Source organism: Beta vulgaris, chromosome 5 (assembly GCF_026745355.1).
Source record: "Beta vulgaris subsp. vulgaris cultivar EL10 chromosome 5, EL10.2, whole genome shotgun sequence".
Taxonomy (NCBI): domain Eukaryota; kingdom Viridiplantae; phylum Streptophyta; class Magnoliopsida; order Caryophyllales; family Amaranthaceae; genus Beta; species Beta vulgaris.
In genome coordinates this window covers 12,859,811-12,873,471 of record NC_079206.1, presented here as the reverse complement: position 1 = coordinate 12,873,471, position 13,661 = coordinate 12,859,811, and the positions used below count along the sequence as shown (strand labels likewise).

The 13,661-nt window shown below is 33.8% G+C and overlaps 1 protein-coding gene and 1 long non-coding RNA gene across 2 annotated transcripts; both read right to left on the bottom strand.

The window, feature by feature from the left end:
• Window positions 1-164: 164 nt before the first annotated feature.
• LOC130591546 (uncharacterized) lies at window positions 165-1,551 on the bottom strand. Its single transcript, XR_008969304.1, has 2 exons — window positions 1,466-1,551; window positions 165-386 (listed from the first exon to the last, which is right to left on the bottom strand). It is a non-coding gene; the product is annotated as an uncharacterized LOC130591546 (long non-coding RNA).
• A 1,529-nt stretch (window positions 1,552-3,080) lies between these two features.
• LOC104892875 (FBD-associated F-box protein At4g13985-like) lies at window positions 3,081-4,722 on the bottom strand. The gene has a single exon (XM_010678895.3). It carries the CDS (start codon window positions 4,685-4,687, stop codon window positions 3,320-3,322), a length of 1,368 nt encoding a protein of 455 aa, XP_010677197.2. The 5' UTR covers window positions 4,688-4,722; the 3' UTR covers window positions 3,081-3,319.
• Window positions 4,723-13,661: the final 8,939 nt, after the last annotated feature.

The following is a 13,661-nucleotide window of genomic DNA, read 5'->3' as shown; positions in this document are numbered from 1 at the left end:
GCATTCGCTTTCATCCGATGTCTACCCTGATATGCTTGTTCACAAAATTGTTCTCCCTTAATCACATTCACACAATTCAATGATCCACTTGGAAAGTTGAAGTCCAATAAAACTAAAGTAATCCTGTACACAACATAAATCAGCAGGCCGTACAACGAGATATATGAGCAAAGAAACAAGAAAACCTGACTTTGCCAAACTATTAATTTGTGAGATTCTACGGTTGATCAACGCATTAGAGACTTGCATCAGTCAAGCACATTAATTCAAGAGGCAATATCCTGAACCAGCCAATCAAATCCCTCGAGCAGCCCCTCTCCCGTGTATGCACTACAACCAACAATTTTCCAGTGCCGTGTCTTATCCATGGCATCCAAGTTGAGCACCTAACAAAAATAATATGCACTCATGTCATATAGACAGGAAAAGTGATGATGTCATCATAATTCTTATCATTCACTATTTGTAATTCAACAAGCAGGAAATCCAGAGGCAATATGTATGTGATTATTAGAGTAGAAGAGGGATCAACAAAACAGAGGGTAGTTGTCTTTTGTGTTTGTTTTCCCCATCGGGTGTTTGTTTGTTGGGGGAAGAAAGGGGGGGTAGTAACCACGATTCTCAGAAGAAGAAACAAATCCACCAACTGAAAAATATGCAAGGACAAAAACAAAACAAAACTTATTGTTCATCTCTTATCCTAGTCAATGGTCATAAAAGATGAATCCTTCATTACTTTTTCAATCCTTTACAACCCATTTCATAGATGGTAACATAGAGCAATGATATTCCTATACCAGGTATGGGCCAATACCATGGCATTTATGTAATTTTTATGACAAAAGTAATATTAAAAAAATATAAATTTTTTGTTTTTCATATTATTTTTTGGGAGCTTGTTAGTTGAAATCTTATATCATATCCTAACAATATCTTATCATATCAGTTAGATATTAAATCATATATGGGCTACATCTAATCATATCAAGTAAATGGTATGGAAAACATTTCCCCCAGATATGGGAGTATACTTTCTCTGGTAACATATGGTGATAATGGTAACAAACTCATATAGTTTTCCATAGCAAGTCTTATGTCAAAATTTTGCACCGCCAAGCTTGTGATTTTCTTTATAAAATTTCATGACTACTTTAGAGTTGGTATTGAGTGAGAATAAAAACTAGTGAAGAAATTCACTTGTCTGTTTTACATTTGATTTATTTACAATTACCATTAGCATTATTTAGTACCGCCTACTTGCAAATCCATGTAATTAACAAGATCATTGAGAGAATTTTAATATATTTTAAAGGTCATGTAAGCTACAAATATCCAAATCTATATAACTTAGCAAGAGAGAGTACTGACTCTGGGAAACTGCTTAAATCTAATAAGCAAAAGTAAATTTGAACAAACAAAAGAACACATTTCACAATTTCAATCTTCTAGGCAAAGGGAACCTTACTTTGGCAACATCACCAGGAGAAAGAGCACCCTGTATATCCTGCTTGTTTGCAAATATCAACAAAGATGCTCCCGATAGCCTCTGCATGAGAACATACAGTTGCTCAGTAAATCCAGAAATCTCGGGGTTCTAATAGGCCACTTCGGACCAAAAATGACCAACTGAAAACGGACGCTAATTTTCGAAAAACGGACGCTAATTAGCGTCTGTCCCAAAGACGGACGCTAATTAGCGTCCGTCCCAAAGACGGACGCTAATTTTACAAAAACGGACGCTAAATTTGCATCTGATTGTGCCGGACGGTAAATTCGGACGCTAAAAGCGCGGATTCTGGTTGTGATTCTTCACGTGTTGATGTTTAAAAACAAAAAAATAGCTCATACAGAAATTTTTCATTCAATTCAGTTCCAATCAGTTCAGTTCCTATCAGTTCAGTTCTAATCAGTTCAGTTCCTATCAGTTCAGTTCTAATCAGTTCAGGATATTAGGAATCGAACTGATTAGAGCTGAACTGAACTGAAAATAAGCTGAAGTGAACAAGGCCTTAGTTCACTTCAATTAAATTCAATTCCATTTACTTCAATTTTCTTTTTTTAAACATCAGCACTAACGAAGGAGGTGTAGAACAAAATTTCCCTCACAACAGCATCGGCAAGGCTTGTTCAACCTTGCGTGAGAGAGTAAGTGGAGCTGAACTGAATTGAAAATAAGCATTTCTGATTTGAACTTGCCATTCAAAATAAGTTAAAAATGGTAATGTCAAATATTTCAATCAGAAAATTAAATGGACAGAATATCTTGAATTTTTTTTATAAGAGAATCTGGTATACATGACGTCCACTTGAAAAGTCTGAAACACGCATTACTTTTGATACTCTTTAATTCAGTCACAAAAACTTAATATTAAAAATCACTCACAACTTTTATTAGTTTTTTTGTATTGGCAAATAATATATCTAAATTAATCTAACTATTAATCTTTGACATTTTAAGTATAATCATACTTATAGTACGAATGGAGTATATATAATAATTTTGTCAAATGTATCCCTTTAAAGTGATCACTTTGTTAATTGCAGCCCTTTCATTTCAATATCTTCAATTGCAGCCTCAAATAAAGCAAACACTTTTAAGTTGCAGTCCACAAGACATAAAAATAAGTCGGGTTTAGGCTACAATTTAAAAGTGTTTGGTTTATTTGAGACTGTAATTTGAAGAGATTGCAATCAAAGTGCTGCAATTAACAAATTGGTGACTTTGAAGGGTTGCATTTGACAAAAAAAATCTATAATAAAATAATAAGTTTTGAAATTAATGCACGCATCGTGTGCATATAAGACTAGTATATAATATTCAAACTAGAAATGAAGCAATTACCCCGATAATGGATACAAATAACATTTTTTTTTTTTTTGTAAATCAAATTAATTCAATGGTTTAAAATCACACGACATCTACAAAATGAATCAAAGTTAACAAAAAAAAAAATCAAATTGGATCAAATAAAATTCTATAATACCAAAATAACAACCATTCATAAAATTTAACGATTTTACAAACCCTCTTTCACATCAATATTTGATTCAGTCTTTTACAAGAGTACTATTAATCTGTTGTATTTTTGACGTAGAACTTGATTTGATTCAACCTGGTGTAGACGAAGAATTGATATCTCTCATAAAGCCACACAAATTATCATCAACAGATCAATTTGTTAAAGAAAACAAAACAGTAATAAAAACAAAGTCCCAAATTCTCATAAGAAGAGGGACAAAACCCAACATATATACCTTTGTTGGTTCCTAGTAGAAAGAAGTATGCACCCATCTCAGATCTCCTTCCTTCAAATGCTCTTCAAATACTACTAGCTTCAGTAATTAAATCCCTTCCAATTCCATTATCAGATGTTTTTCTAGTCCTTCCAAAACAGAAGTATTCAACTTGGCAAACTGAAGATTTCCGTCGGCACTGAAACAATTTCTCACATAACCGCGATTCGCAGCGTTGTTCATCTTCTGTAAACTCACTCCCACTCCCACCACTACCAGTAACCATTACGATGAGGCACTCCAAAACACAAGCATTACTTAGCAAGTATTTTACCACATTTATTAATTCATCTTCTTTCTCAAGTAATATACGCAAAGGCATGTTCATCTCTACCCTCTTCAAATGGGTTAACATACATGCTTTCGGTGTCGAATTAGGAGGAAACTCTATCTTCGATTCCGCAAAAGAACTAGTCATCAAATTCAAGGTAAGAACCTCTAAAACAGGACATAATTCGAGGAAGACTAACAACTCCTTGAATTCTTCATATCTATCAAGCAAAAGGAATCTAACATTTCGAAATACTTGGTAAATGTTATCAAACATTGTTGCATGGAAAGCATTTGCATCACTTATATCTACTTGAGTTAACATTATAGGGTTGCTCTTGTTCATGAAATAAAACGTTGATCCATGACGAGAATTCACATTGAGATATTCCAATTTCGGAGCATCAATCTCAATGTTAGCATATACATTTTGAGATAAGATAACTTGCAATCTTTTGAGATTAAGACTAGAAAGATTTATACTACCGAATAAACTTCCACGTTTAGTATAATCCACGTCAAGAGAGAAGTCATCAAGTGATGGACAAGACTTAATTAGTTTTCCTAACAACGGCCATTGATGGTGGAGAATACATATTTTTAGTACCTTCAAGTTGGGAAGATTAATTTCATTTTCACACTTTTCGCGAAAACTCCAATGAAAATGAAAAACACCCGTGAGTTCAAGATTAACTAAAGAGGATATTAGAAATAAACAATTTATAGATGGAAGAGAACGAAGCCATCGATGTGCATAACCTTTAGATAGTACCTTTAACTCCTTGATGTTGCTCCTATGAGAAATTTGAGGAAAATATGGACTTGTACTAGAGAGGGGTACAGACGAAGGCCAAATGATATTAATTGTGCACGTATGGATCATCATTTGTGGGAGAATTTCATTTAAGCCGTTCCAAAATTTGGAAGAATGTGTGGAAATGAAATCTATATTGACGTTCAAAGTTGTGATTTGTGTCCAAAGATGCTGCCATCGCCGCGACAAAAGGGTTGTGCCGATGGCAGTATCGAGGGGGATCTTAGAAAGTATATCGATGAGGATGGGGTCAGGAAGGGAGCTTAAACGGTCTGCTTCTTCACTGTTGTTATTGTCTTTGGATGTCATTGCTCACAGGATTTTCAATGGTTTTAGGAGGGGAATGGGGATGGAAGGGCTGGTTTTTGAGCCTGGTAGGTTACATTAGGTTTCTTATATACTTAATACTTTCTCCGGTTTATATTGTTAGATTTGTCTCGATATATAAAGATATTAGTGATTAAAGTTGTGGGTTGAAAGACATGAAACTCTACATGTTACAAATAATATAGAACGTAGAGAATGTCTAACTAGTTTTTAGAACCAAGCTATGTCCGATTGACTTTTTTTTTGGAGTGTTACATTTTAATATTTAAGACAAATAATTAATGTTTTTTTATTTGGTTTCAAATAAGAGATGTACCTTAGTGACACAATTTTACTCAAGCAGTTAGGAATTCGAGATCTGACGCAGTCAGAAATTATGGAAAAAAGCAAGCGCTAATCTCGATTAAGAACAGACAGATTTACAAGCGATAAATCTGTAAAAACTCCGGAATCCACCAGAAAAGAGTATGAACTCTGTGATATTATTAAAAGTCAAAAACTGCCTCCAAACATTGACCTAATAATGTTTAAATACGTAAAACAAAACCCTAATACGAAATTAAGGAAATAATAAAATTCGTAAATAATTAAGAAGCTGATTTCGGGCCTTAAACGAACTCAGATGACTTAAAAATGGCTCATAGGACTCGTTGGGTTGTTCCGCTTCCGAAAAGGTATCACAATAAGCAATCGGACTCCGTCGGGCCGATTAGTGCAAATCATTTCAGGCTTTTTGTCGCACTTCCTTATCGAACTTATCCGCCAACCTTCCTACGTCAAGATCTTTTATCCAAATCTTTTTGATTATTTTCCTTTTGTGTAAGATGAAGAAAGAAATCAGGATCCTTGAAGTATAGATGCTTTCACACACTCTTTTTTTTTCTTTGTCTTTTTCTTTTTGTTTGTAAAAGTTAATATTGTCACTTTCACAAGGCATGATTTTAATTATCAAAATACATGATAAGAAATGTAACATATTGTCAACAAGCATTTCATTGGATCGTTTTTTTGTCAAAAACTATATTGTAATACATTTCTTGTAAATAACAACTTAACCCGGCACATTCTTATTTGTTTTTCATATATAGGTTCTTCTTATGAAAGAAAAAAAAAGTCAAAATTAAGATCGTGTTTTTTCAAAAACTATCTTGTAATACATTTCTTGTAAATAACTTAACCTATTCCTATTTGTTTTTCATATATAGGTTCTTTTTAAGAAAGAAAAAAAAGTCAAAATAAGAACTATTAGAAACGGAAGGAGCACTTTATATAAGATCTCTTTAGTTATCAATTGCTACCACTTGCTAATTCCTAATGAGTTGACTTTTTATTTCAATGTGACCCTCACATGTTATGTATTAAGGGTATAAGTGAACTGTAAAAAAGAAAGAGCTCAATCCAATCTAGTTCAAATTTGTCAAACTAGACTTTAAACATTTGAACTAGATTCGAACTCAAGGTTTCGAGTCCAACTATTTTCAAACTGGATTTGACTCACTTCTTTGAAGTCAAATGAGTTCAATCGAGTCCAAAAGAATTTTAACATGTATTCATGTAATATTCTCCAACAGTTTATCTATTGTTGAAAGTTTGGAAGGTTCTCGTCAAAAGAAAAAAAAAAAGGTTTAGAAGGTAAAATTAAAATGGCGCAAAACTGGATATTTTATATTACAAGTTTTTTTTATACTCACATTATAGTGTGAAATCGGTCCCAAAAAAATTTGTAGTGCGAAATCGGTCAAAAACAATAAGTTATTGTGTGAAGAGTGGACACGTCGTGATAAGAATTTGGGCCCACCTTCATGACTTGTTAAAAACAGAGCTTGTAGCTCATTGGTTAGAGCAAGTAACACCCATTCCCATGGTCATGAGTTTGAAGCTCATGCGGAGGCAGCGGAGGCAGCGGAGCCATTGCACTGGGATAGGTGGTTTGGCCCAAGTCTCATATGTAACTATATTCTCTTGGTCTAGTAGTTTGGTTTGTATCTCACACCGTTGAGGTTGTGGAATCAAACCCCCACTACAAGCACTTTAGGGGTGGGGATTTCCCCTTACCATTCTCCCTACTCTCAAGGGGACTTGCCTGCAAACTCGGATCGAGTTGACCTGTGCGAGGTTTCGGTCCGATTAGGGCGCCTTCTCCTTGCCTTAAAAAAACTATATTATCCTATTAAAGCGTCTTGCGTATGGCCGCGCACACGTATTTGTCAGCCATCCAATTCATTTTTAAAAGGTTATATTTTACTCGTTTTTTATTGGAATCAGACTTTTGACTAGGAGTTGGAAAGCTATCAAGTCAATTTTTTATATACATCTTATGAACAAATGGAGTTACTCTTCTGAGCAAATAGAGTTACACTTATAATATGTGGTTACTCTTAAAAATAAAGGGTGTCACTTCTATAAAATACATGTGGTTACTTTTATAACAATGAAAATAGTAATCAGTTCAATTTAATGAACGAATCAGGTTACTCGTATGAACAAATGGGGTTATTTTTGTGAACACAATTGAGGATATTCATGATTAAATAGGGTAGTTATATGATAAAATGAGGTTACTCATGTGAACAAGTGAAGTTACTTTTGTGAATAGCTGGGGTTACTCATATGATTAAATAGGATTGTCATATTATTAAGTGAAGTTACTTGTATGAAGAAATGGAGTTACTTTTGTGAATAATTGCGGCTACTTGTATGATGTAATAGGATTGTTGTATGATTAAGTGAGGTTACTCGTATGAATAAATGGGGTCACATTTTGTGAACAATAATTGGGGTAACTCGTATTATTAAATAGGGTCGTCGTATGACTAAGTGAAATTACTCGTACTAAGAAATCATATTAATCGTATGAATAAATGATGTTACTTTTGTGAACAGTTGGGGTTACTCGTTTGAATAAATGGATTACAAATCAGTTTACTCTTATGAATGAATGGGGTTACTCATATATATGGATAAAAGGGTGTTACTTTTGTGAATCATTGAGGTTACCCGTATAATTAAATAGGATGGTCATATGATTAAATGAAGTTACTCTTATGAATTTATCAGGTTACTTTCATGAATGAATGGGGTTACTCATTTGAATAAATGGGGGTACTAATCAGTATACTCTTATGAATGAATAAGTTTACTCATTTAAACAAATGTGGTTACTTTCGTGAACCTTTGAGGTTACTCATATGATTAAATGAGGCTACACGATTTAATTATTAAGGTTACTATTATGAACAAATCGGAATACTCATAAGATTAAACGAGGTTACTTTTAAGATTAAATTAGGTTACTCGTGATTAAATGATATTACTTGTACAATTAAACGAAAAAATCAGAAACTGATCAATTTACTGTTATGAATGAAATAGGCTACTCGTCTAAAAATGCGGTTACTTTTGTGAAAAAGTGGGGTTATTTTTTATTAAATGAAATTACTCGTATTAATTTAAATTTAGAGGCTACTAGTATGAATAAATGAGTTTACTCATAAGATTAAACGAGGTTACTTATAAATTAACATGACATTACTTGTATGACTAAACGAGAAAATGAGAAAAACTAATCAATTTATTCTTTTGAATAATAGGATTACTAGTTTGAATAAATACAATTACTTTTGTGAACAATTGGAGTTACTCATATGATTAAATGAGGTTATGCGTATAAATAAATGAGGTTACAAGTATGGATAAACGGGGTTACTCATACATAAAACAATTTTACTTGTATGACTAAACGACAAAAAATGAGAAATCAATCAATTTACTCTTTCGAATTAATGAAGTTACCGTTTGGATAAATGCAGTTACTTTTATGAACAATTAGGGTTACTTGTACGATTAAATGGGATTACTCTTATATATAAATGGGGTTACTAGTACAAATAAATAGGGTTACTTATAAGATTAAACGAGTTTACTCATAAACTAAACGACATTACTTGTATGTTATGACTAGATGAGATAATAAGAAACTAATCAATTTATTCTTATGCATGAAAGGGGTTCCTTATTAGGAATAATCGGAGTTACTCGTATGATTAAATGAAGTTACTTGCATTGGCGTATCGAGCTAGGCATAAGAGGTACTGCAATACTCCCAAAGTATAAAAATTGTGAAATTGTTAAGAGAGAGAGGGGTTCAAACTGTAGAAGTGGTTGAAGTGCACTAATTTTGCGTACTTACAGTACTTAAACCTTACAAAACCACAATGTTTGAGAAATCTCTAGCGGATAGATATGTCTAACACAGGTTTTCCTGTAACAAATATTGTTTGTGCATAGAAAAAAATTATGTATGTATATAACATATTGTTTGTTTTTTGTAGCATTTTTTGTCCAAAACTCCCTAAACTTTTGGGCACTTTGCGAAAAACTACCTTAAAAACACGAAATTGTCCAAAACTACCTGAACTATAAAAAACTGTTGTTGACTCATATCCAAGTGGTAATTTGAAGGAAGAGTAGATTTCAGCCCCTTAAATGCACGTGCAGGTCACGTGGGGCGGTTATTCACCCAAAAAACCCTGTTTTTCGCCCAAACCACTGCCCCTCCTCATCACTGCCGCCCAACACCCTAGCCACGACATCGAACCCAGCCAGCCAACCACTGCCAACCATAACCACCGACACCCAAAAACCATTACACCACCGATACCCCCACCACACCACCGCAACGAACCCACGAACCACCGCAACCAAACCCACTGCCACCACTCAAATCATCAAACCCACCGAAACCATACCCACAACCCACTGCCGCCATCAATCAGCCCCAAAACTAAGCCTAAGAATCGCAACCACCCAATCGAACCAACTGAACCATCAACCAAATCAAACCTAACTTCTGGTTTTGTTTTTTTTGGTGATTTCTTGGGGTGGGTTGTGGTGGTTCTCGATCTTGGTCTCGGGGTGGGTTTATGATTGAGAAGTTGTGGTGTTGGTTATTTTGATATGAGAAGTTGGTGGTGGTGCGTTTCGGGGTGGTTTATGATTGAGAAGATGGTTTTGGTGGTGGTGAGTTTTGGGGGCGGTTCATTTGGTTGAAGGGCGGTGACGGTTAACAGTGGTTAAAGGCCGGCAACGGTTAACGATGGTGAAGGTAGGTTGTATGTGAGGAGGGCGATGGTTTAGGCGGAAAATGGCATTTTTTGGGTGAAAAACTGCCCCACGTGACCGGCACATGCATTTTCGGGGCAGAAACTAGGGTCAAACTTCCTTCAAACCGGTTGGGTATGAGTCAACAAAGGTTTTGCATAGTTCAGGTAGTTTTGGACAATTTCGTGTTTTTAAGGTAGTTTTTTTCAAAGTGCCCAAAAGTTTAGGGGGTTTTGGACAAAAAATCTTTTTTTGTATGATAAATAAGGAGAAAACAACACAAATAATATTTTTACATACACAAACAATATTTGTTATATACATAAATAATATTTGTTACATGAAAACTTGTATTTAACACATCTACTTATTATATGTTTATCATACCTCACCAAACTACTTTGCAAAATAAAAGAAATTGCAAAAGCATTATGAGTTATCAGTGACTTATCACCCATACCATCATAAGTTTTTACCTTTTTTTATCTTTATCCTTAAATCTTTTTTTTAAGAGGTACATGAGGTACTAGTGGATCCCTATCTCAGGGAATTATCCACCAGGAACCTAAAACTAGTAGAATCCCTATTTTAGGGAGAGACTACGAGATAACTAAAGTACAAGAAAAAAGAAAAAAGAAAAAACAGAAAAGGAAAAACTAGTTCTAGCTTCTCAAGGAAGCTTTACAGACAAATTTCGCAACTAAGCAGCAGCCCCACAGCGGTGGAGGATGCGGCTCACTCGCTTCAGATTCAAATCGCCAGATCTGGAACACGAGGTCGTTGCCCAGTTCCTTTTGGTGGCAGGGACTATGAGGGACGGACCATCAACCATCGAACACGGCACCGACAAGATCAAGGATGAGTCGATGGTGGCTGTAGATTGGATTTTAAGAATTTTGGAGCCAAGCCCCGTATGAAGGATGAGTCGCTTCAGATCAAGCCATATGGTTTCCTCGTATCGTTTACGGAGCCAACAGTGGCAGCGGTTGTGTTCGATGTCGGCGACATCGAACTGGGCATAAGTTCGCTTCTTTGCGGCGGACGAATCTCCAGCGGAGGAGGAGGCAGATTAGGGTGTGGTTAAGGCTGAGAGAGACTATGAAAAGAGGCGGTGGATAAGGCGGGTGAGAGAAGTTGTGAGAATAGGCGGTGGAGGGGCTGGGGAATTCTAGAGAGAAGGGAGAGCCCCTCTCTCTAGAACCCTTTTCAAAATGCTTTCTATTTGTAGGAAAGATGGAGTAGGAAAATATCTTTATCCTTAAATATGTTTCTACTGTGTTTCGTTCTTTTTTGCTCTTTATCTAATTCCCTGTTTCTTCTCTGATCTCCTATTAGGTTGTTAGGGGCTTTGTCCCTCTCTATTAACCCAAAAAATCTTTGTTAATTGTTTAGTTGTCAAAATGATAATTTAACACCAATAACAAATTAATATAGTAATAATTATGAACGAAAAATGTATTAGTTAAAAATGATTGACTTGTGTGATAAATTGATTCTAGGTTATTGATTTGATTTCATGAATTATTTAGTAGATAAGATAGTAATTAGTTTATTTGTGTATTAGATATGAGAATTTTCTTTATTTACAATAAAAAAATTAAAACTACTTATAAGTGTCGACAAAAATTTCCCATAAAAAAAGATATATGTCAACCATATGTATCTTTAATTAAATTCTTTCTATTTCAAAATAGAATTTGCTTTTCTGTTGGGATAAAGAGAAAACAGAAAAGATATAAGGAGAGTAAAGTAATTTTAAGAAAATTAGTCATCGGATATCGCACGAGTACTAAGGATCTGTTCTCCCCAATCTATTTTCAGTTCAGTTCAGCTCAGTTCCAATCAGTTCATCCAGTTCCAAATTCATTTTTCTGATAATAAAATATTATTATTATTATCATTATTATCATCATCATTATTATTATTATTATCAGTATTGTTATTATTATTTTTAGAGAAAAACTAAATGCAGTCCTTAAGGCTGCATATAAGAAGCTAAAAATGGAAAAAACAAGCATTAACTGATCATTTATTAAATAGAATAATACAAACTTTTGTAATAAACTGACAACTATTTTGCATTTCACAAAGTCTTATAAAAGACCGTCTCACGTTAACACTAACGTAAGACGAGCTAGTATGTTTTTCCTCCAATTCTCAGCCTCGACCTTTAATTATGGTTTTTATGGTTGATAGTTGTGATTCTGGCTATTAGTTATTGTTTTATGATAAATAGTTATGATATTTGAGTATTTAGTTATTACTCCCGCTGTTTCAAAATATAAGGCATTTAAGCTTTACGAAAATTTGCTTTGACCACAAATATCTCTCAAATACGATAAATAAAAATTTAAAAGATTATATCGTTGGATTCGTCTTGAAAAATACTATAATAATATTATTTTTTAAAAATTAATATCAACATAAATTGAGAGAAATTAACGGTCAAAGTTTAACCTCGAACGTCGTGCGTGCCTTATATTGTGAAACGGAGGGAGTATTGTTTTTTACATTAGTTATGACTTTTTTTTTGTTCCGGTTTTATGCATGTCTAATAGTTTTAGTCTAGAAAATAACTGAAATATTATAATTATAACATTTGAATAATTATTTATTAATTTCATGAGTAACAATGATGCATAGTTTTATGGTTATAGTTTTGATATTTGGTTAACAATTATACTTTGAGGGTTGATAGTATGAGAGGTCAATAGTTATGATATAAGGTCATTAGTTTTATTTATTGTATGCATTAGTAAATATTGTTTTTGCATTGATTATTTGAGGTCGCCATAACTAATGCAAAAGATATTTGGTTAACAATTATACTTTGAGGGTAGATAGTATGAGATGTCAATAGTTATGATTTTAAGGTCATTAATTTTATTTATTGTATGCATTAGTAAACATTGTTTTTGCATTGATTATTTGAGGTCGATATAACTAATGCAAAAACGCGTTAGTAATTTAAGAAAGAGAGAATTAGTGCATTAGTTATTTTGAGAAAGACAGAATTATTTATGCGTGATATTGAAGTTATGACCAATAAAATGCAATATAATTTGATTTTTATGATGTAACTAATATACTTCAACGTTTAAGTAATATACTTCAACGCTTAACTAATATACACCAGCGCTTAACTAATTAATCGAGAAGCAATTTAAGGCTAGCATAACTAATAGGTGCAAACGATTAACTAATTCTACTGATGGTTAGATGCATGTGCGTGATGTCAGCATGACATCAGCAGTCATACGTTAACACTAACATGAGACCGTCTCTCCAAAAACAGACTCTTTTCATTTTAAGTAATGTATTTATGTCTTATATGCAACCCTTAAGGATGCATATAGCATAACCTTTGTTATTATCGAATTTTTCACTAGGTACCCCTAAGTTTTACGGAATACATGAGGTACCCCTACGTTTTCAACAATTCATTAGGTACCCCTTGAGTTTGCATATAATGTACTAGACACCCTCAAGAATTGATTGGTGTTGATTCTGTTAACTTAAATGACCTGAAATCACTTGAACCCAAACCTAATTCGCCTTTTAACCCACATTATGCCAAAAATGTCCTCTTACAGTGATATAAATCCCTTTTTTCATGCAGTAAAAATAGTTTAATAATGACTTAAGTACCTTTTTAGAAAAGTTTGTCTGTTAAAAGACTTTATTGGGCATAATATGAAATATTAGGGGAATTAGGATAGGGGCCAACTGATTTTGGATCATTTAAGTTAACATAACTCTAGTAAGTTATTGAGGGTGTTTGATACATTATATGCAAACTTAAAGGGTACCCAATAAAGTTTTGAAACTGTAAGGGTACCTCATGAATTTCGTAAAA

What these genes read in the sequence shown, in the direction of transcription:
- LOC104892875 (XM_010678895.3), bottom strand. Translation starts at nt 4,687, where the DNA reads ATGACATCCAAAGACAATAACAACAGTGAAGAAGCAGACCGTTTAAGC.